Here is a 6011-nt window from a genome sequence, read left to right on the forward strand (position 1 = left end):
GTATATGCTTCGTTTTTTGCTGCTTAATAAGCATTAGTATGGGGAAATTTTGTATCAGTTTAATTATTGAAGTGCATATTTATTTTCGATCAACTAAAATTTAAATGCAGTGTGGTTGAGGTGTTTTTAATGACATGAATTGGCAATATACTTATTTGTTCATTTACTTATCTAATTTGGTTGATTAAGTATAAGTGAGCTTTCTTGTAGTAAAATTCCTTTTAAAGAATAGGGTTTTTATACATGGTTTTTTTATTTTACTGACAGGAGTTAAGGTTCTTAAATTCAGAAACTTTAAATAACTAAAATATTTATATGTATGCTCTATTGGAAAACCTTTTAACTTAGATTACATTATTAATAAGTTGTTCAACTTTTTTTTTTTTTTGCTATTATTTAAGAATTGAAAACAGGACTAAAACTTTTTTTTTCATTTTAATTTTAAAATGAATGGTTTAAGTCAATACATGTGACATTTACACTTAGAACAGAGACCAGTGAGAATAGGAAACACTCAAGTACATTAAGAAGACCATGTGAAATATCTCGGCATAATACCTCGATAGAAAATTTAATTGGCAAACTCACATCGAAAGAGGCAACAGCTTGAGATAAAAACCAAAAAGCTTTACTGGTTATTATGGACTAAATCCTAACAAAGCTCATACAATAAGTCACTTTTATATAAAACTTTATTCAAACCAATTTGGTGCTATGGAATACAATTGTGGGGCAGTGCTCATAAGACGAATATAGAAATAATACAGAAATTTCAGAACAAATTTTTGAAAATTGCCTTAGAAGTACTAAAATATATCCCGAACTGGCTAATTCATCTCGACACAAACACACCTAGCATAAATTCTCATCATTCACCCAAATTCACTAGCAAACTGCCTAGTTACAGAGAACTATCGACGAAGTTTAGAAAGAAAAGCACCACTGGATTTAAGTCATCAACTCTCCTGATAAAAATTGAAATAACTTAGTCATTTGTAAGAAATTATTCATAAATAAATAGTTAAGATTATATCATTATCAATAAAATATTGTTAATATTATAACGAATGGAAAAACAACTATTGAGTTGTTTTTCCAACATGCCCATTTAGTATACAATGTCCCTTCTAGGCTGACAATTGTAAATTCCCCAAATTTATTAAATGCCCCTAACTGGACAGTTGCAAATAAATTAGAGAATAAAAAAAATTAAAATGATTCAGATTTAAATATATATTAAAAATAAGAACATTCAAAAATCTAGGACAAAAAATTAAAAACAGGGACAAATATTGCTTCTAAAAAAATTTGGCACATTGTCACCTTAATTGTACAAATGGAAACTGACGATGTGCAAAGCTAATTAAATTTATTTCTAATATTTATTACAATTATTCACTATTATACATCTCTAAAAGTAGCCAGGATAAGGATCTGTGTGATTTTTTCTCAATACGAATTGAATTTTCCTATCCATGTCTTCATTATAAATGGCCTTGCACTTTTCATAATTTACTCGTCTGCGAGTCTGAAATACAATTGTATTGTCACCTTTATTGTATACATATCTAAATCGTGCCTATTACTCAGAGAATTCAAAATGAAAAGATTTGCATTACTAAATTATTACACTGGTTCATGCCATTGATAATGAGGATGGTGTACAAAAAGCATGGGATTCAAAGCATTCAAAGCTCATAAATATATAAACTGAAATATTTACCTGATAAGGCTTTTCGTAATATCTCGTTCGCCTGAATTGATCGAATATTCCTTCTTTTCCTAGAATTCGATTTAAAATTCGACAAGCTTCTTCTATGTTTCCATCCTGAACTAGAACCGTTCTTGCTAAAAATCGAACGTGTCGCATTTTCTATATTTTGTTAAATAAACTTTTTTCACATAAATATATAGTTTTGGTTTAAGCACAAACACATGTATGTTCAATTGTTCAATTCAGATGTCAACTGATTGTAGGTTATGTTCATTTTGAGCTCAGTGTTTCCTAAATTATTTCTAGAAACTTATGTTTTAATAATATATTCTATTTTAAATGAATGCCTAGATGAATATACGAGTATACTAACATTTTTTGATTATACATATTCAAAAAATAATAAAATAAATATTGTATTTTATGAGGCACGATAAACAATTCACTTATTAAATAAATAGTATTCCTTAGAAAGACTGCCTCCTTTTGTTATAAAGAGAATTTACCATGAAATAAATTATAACAAATTATTGATTATTAACTTCCCGTAGGGTAGTTATAGTAATGAGCCGAAAATCGAAAATGAATTTTTTTGCATTTCTTCACGTTTGAAGGTTTCTGAATATTTTGGCATACCTCAGAAAAAATGGATGTGTGTGTGTGTGCTTTTGTGTACGCATTTTTCATGATTTTTGTGTGTCCGATTTGAATGGTTCAAAAAACATTGGATCCCTATTGATAGGGAGATGTGCTGATTAGTTTTTGACAAAGGGACATGTCCTGCAGTAAGACTTAATGACGAAGTTATAGACCAAGCAGATACAGTCAAATATCTAGGTTTACACCTGGACAAGAGACTAACCTGGAAAGAACACATTAAGAAAAAGAGAAAGCAGCTTGAAGAAACCAGAAGAAGATATCATTGGCTCCTTGGACGAAAATCAAAACTTGACACTCATAATAAAATTTACCTCTATAAAGCCATCATCAAACCAATTTGGACATACGGCATACAGCTATGGGGATCAACTTCCAACTCAAACGCTTTAATAATTCAAAGATTTCAAAACAAGTTATTAAAAGAAATTTTGAAAGCACCAAAGTATGTTCCAAATTGGTTAATACACAAAGACTCAGGTACCAGCACAGTTAAGGATGAAATAATCGCTTACTCACACAAATATAGAAATCGCCTAGCTGACCACCCGAACTTGCTCGCGAGAAAACTTCAAATCAACTCTACCAGGGCCCGATTTAAAAGAAAATTTCTTCTGCACTAATCAACAATAGATGAGACCATTCGACAAATCACTGGCAATGGTCAGATGATTTGTATTTTGCCAACGCCTTCAGTTTCATGTCAAATATTTTACTTGTTGTCCGTTTCAGGACAGTTGTAAAAATTATTAAAATAAAAAAAAAAAAAAAAAAAAAAAGTTTTTGACAAAGTCAGGTCCAGCAGTTACGGAGATACGGAGCAAAGAGTACAGAAAATACAAATCGAGTTTTTGAGAGAACGGAGTGTCTGATTTGAACGATCTAAAAAACATTCAATTTGTAATGATTGGGAGAAAAGGTGATTAGTTTTTAGCAAAGGCAGGTCCAGCCATTTCGAAGATACAGAGCTAAATGTGCAAAAAATGGCAGTTTTTGAGAGAACTAAGCGTCCAATCTGAATTATTCAAAGAACTTTCTGCTTGTTTCAATAAAATCATTGCTTTCGGGAAAAAATTTTTTGTTTCTAATTTTTTTTTCAAAAAAAACTTTTTTTCATAAAATTTTTTATTTTGTATATCGAAAATAATTCAGGTTTTAATTTTAATTCTGTTCTAATATACTTTAAATAAATAATTTCAACTTTGCAATTCAGTTTATATAATTTTTATAAATATTAGAGACAATAAATAATAATATTCCTCGATCATTTCGTTGCGGTACGGGAAGTTCCAGCAATTTGCCTTAAGGCACGATGCCATACACCACTAATTTAATTTTAGTGCTTGTGAGTTTTTACTTATATAAAAGACGTATTATAAATTAATAATAGTCTATATTTTTTTAATAATATATGTTATAGTCCTTGAAAGTTTTACAATTTTAATCTAAATATGCTCAAATTTTACAAAAAAAAAATTTCAACGGAGTCAATACTTTAAGAAACACTGCTCCAAATTTGTAATTTAAATCCTACACTTGCAGTATGGAATTTAAGGAGTTTTTTTATCAGGTCGTTAAAAATTAATATTGGTTAATGTTTGCTAAAACTGTATTTTCGTATTCAATAAACCCCAGTAGACCCCAGATTAAAATTAAGAGGTTTTTGGTTAAGATATTGACTTAACTCGCTGCAATAGTTGTTCCAATTAGAATCTTGTTGGTAGTTCTGACATATGATATTTGACAGATGTTTCATAGTTAACTGTCGGAAGAAAAACATCTGTGCAAAAGGATTATTTAATTTTTAAAATGTCGAAATCTCCGAACGAGGATCTCTTGGATACATATAAGATAATAACGTCAAAATTGAGAAAGTATGATATAAATAAATTTGTTCCATTAAACCTGATGTTATTCTTTTTTGTTTACATTGCTTTGTAGGCGTTTTTTACGTAAACCAAATGTAGCAGAAGCTTCTGATGAATTTAATTCCCTAGCTATTCGTTGTGAGAGATCACAGGCTCTTGAATTTTCTGGTTTGTGCTGGCTGGGTGTAGCAAAATGTGAAGGGTCATTAGGTATGTTTTAGGTAAAAATCAGGCTGACATCACCTATAACCATTTACAATTATTCTATTGTTAAACAGGTAACTCATATTTAGAAATTGAAAGCTTACTGAAAGCAGCTCATTCATTTAACAACTCAAGAAATTTTAGCAAAAAGATTGGATGTAGCTGTATGAGGCATGAGATTACTAATGTAATTACTTGCACCTGCATTTTATACAAGAGATTAAATTTAACAATTTTATTATATATAGGCAAGCCTTAACTGTTATCATCATGCCATATCAAGGTTTAGAGAAAATTCACCATTATGTGTCGCATCACACATTGAGGCAAAAAATGTTTTAAATGATCAATTAGTTAAGGACATTGATTTTAATCAGATAACGCAAATTCATCCTGCATTGACTATACATACATTAACGTCAAGGTTGCAGCAATTAATTGATAATGGTGACATTTACATGAACACTGAGTTTAAAATAATTAAAACTTGATTATATGGATATAAATATTTTAGGTGATTACACCAATGCATTAGAGGTTTTGACACTGATGGATTCAAGTATAAATATATCTTCTTCCTCTGGAATTTTTAGAGATCTACTGATCAGGTTGTCTTATTAACCATGGAAAAGCATGTGTATTTAAAATACAAATGATAGTCATCGTTTATGATATAAAAATCTGATTAATTTTTCTAATAGGAATGAAATTACAAAGGTTTTACTTCTGGTCATGCTAGAACCACCAATTGGAAAATTATCTGTATCACAAGCAAAACTTATAGAAAAATACTCATGGGTTGACTTTAAAAACCCAAGTGAGTTATTTGAATAATTAATATCTTTAATGGTGTTGGAATTTCATATTCCATATATCTCTTTATTTTAACCATCCAATACTATTTAAAAATGTATTTAAAAAAATGTACATGGGAGTCTCATGTATTAATTGTTTTATTTAAAACAATTTACATGAGAGTATTTTTTAATAAGATTTCTTTTTCAGATGAGATTGATAATCTCCCAGAACAATTGGGCTTGTTAGTGTGTTCTTTGGTAGCTGCTTGGCAATGTAGAGACATAGATTCGATAAATGATATCAAGCCGAAAATAGTAGCTGAATTAACTAACATACAAAGACGCCTTCTTAATGATTTAATACGTGATCGGCTGATGTAGAAAAGAAGTATAAGTAAATAAAGATAGAATAATTTATTTCAATATTCATATTGATATTTGATATATTTTTATTCTACTTGTGATTTGAACAAGAAAATAAGATATTTGTGAATATCTTTACTCATTTTTAGTTATGTATGAATGCCAAAATATAAGTATTAATTTTTATAATAACGTTTTTTCTTGTTTATAAAAGTATAAAAGATTGATATGATCTGATCTGAGTATCTGTTTGATTGATATGTTCTGATCTTGATTCTGTTTTCAAAGAAAAAATCATCCTTATAACAATATTCTAGAGATAAAAGTCTTAAAAGTGAATCCGTAGAAAAGTTAACTGTATTTGTATATTTTACACATGTTTTAATATAAACCTACACCTTCCTGTGA

General features: G+C 29.2%; 2 protein-coding genes across 2 annotated transcripts; one reads left to right on the forward strand and one right to left on the reverse strand.

The window, feature by feature from the left end:
* Window positions 1–1394: 1394 nt before the first annotated feature.
* LOC113376731 (28S ribosomal protein S21, mitochondrial) lies at window positions 1395–2018 on the reverse strand. Its single transcript, XM_026616764.1, has 2 exons — window positions 1724–2018; window positions 1395–1528 (listed from the first exon to the last, which is right to left on the reverse strand). Exons 1-2 carry the CDS (start codon window positions 1868–1870, stop codon window positions 1412–1414), a joined length of 264 nt encoding a protein of 87 aa, XP_026472549.1. The 5' UTR covers window positions 1871–2018; the 3' UTR covers window positions 1395–1411.
* Window positions 2019–4104: 2086 nt separating this feature from the next.
* Window positions 4105–5692, forward strand: LOC113376730 (factor VIII intron 22 protein). Its single transcript, XM_026616763.1, has 7 exons — window positions 4105–4245; window positions 4313–4449; window positions 4518–4630; window positions 4692–4890; window positions 4958–5051; window positions 5145–5260; window positions 5449–5692. Exons 1-7 carry the CDS (start codon window positions 4181–4183, stop codon window positions 5619–5621), a joined length of 897 nt encoding a protein of 298 aa, XP_026472548.1. The 5' UTR covers window positions 4105–4180; the 3' UTR covers window positions 5622–5692.
* Window positions 5693–6011: the final 319 nt, after the last annotated feature.

Source organism: Ctenocephalides felis, unplaced genomic scaffold (genome assembly GCF_003426905.1).
Source record: "Ctenocephalides felis isolate EL2017-DRISC unplaced genomic scaffold, ASM342690v1 CF-g0.4_SCAFFOLD_01886, whole genome shotgun sequence".
Classification (NCBI taxonomy): domain Eukaryota; kingdom Metazoa; phylum Arthropoda; class Insecta; order Siphonaptera; family Pulicidae; genus Ctenocephalides; species Ctenocephalides felis.

Excerpts from the sequence above, each read along its gene's own strand:
- LOC113376731 (XM_026616764.1), bottom strand. The coding sequence starts at position 1,870 with ATGCGACACGTTCGATTTTTAGCAAGAACGGTTCTAGTTCAGGATGGA. Across the intron at positions 1,529-1,723 it reads ATTACGAAAAGCCTTATCAG|ACTCGCAGACGAGTAAATTA; the intron begins GTAAATATTTCA and ends ATTGTATTTCAG.
- LOC113376730 (XM_026616763.1), top strand. The coding sequence starts at position 4,181 with ATGTCGAAATCTCCGAACGAGGATCTCTTGGATACATATAAGATAATA. Across the intron at positions 4,450-4,517 it reads AAAATGTGAAGGGTCATTAG|GTAACTCATATTTAGAAATT; the intron begins GTATGTTTTAGG and ends ATTGTTAAACAG. Across the intron at positions 5,052-5,144 it reads TTTAGAGATCTACTGATCAG|GAATGAAATTACAAAGGTTT; the intron begins GTTGTCTTATTA and ends TTTTTCTAATAG.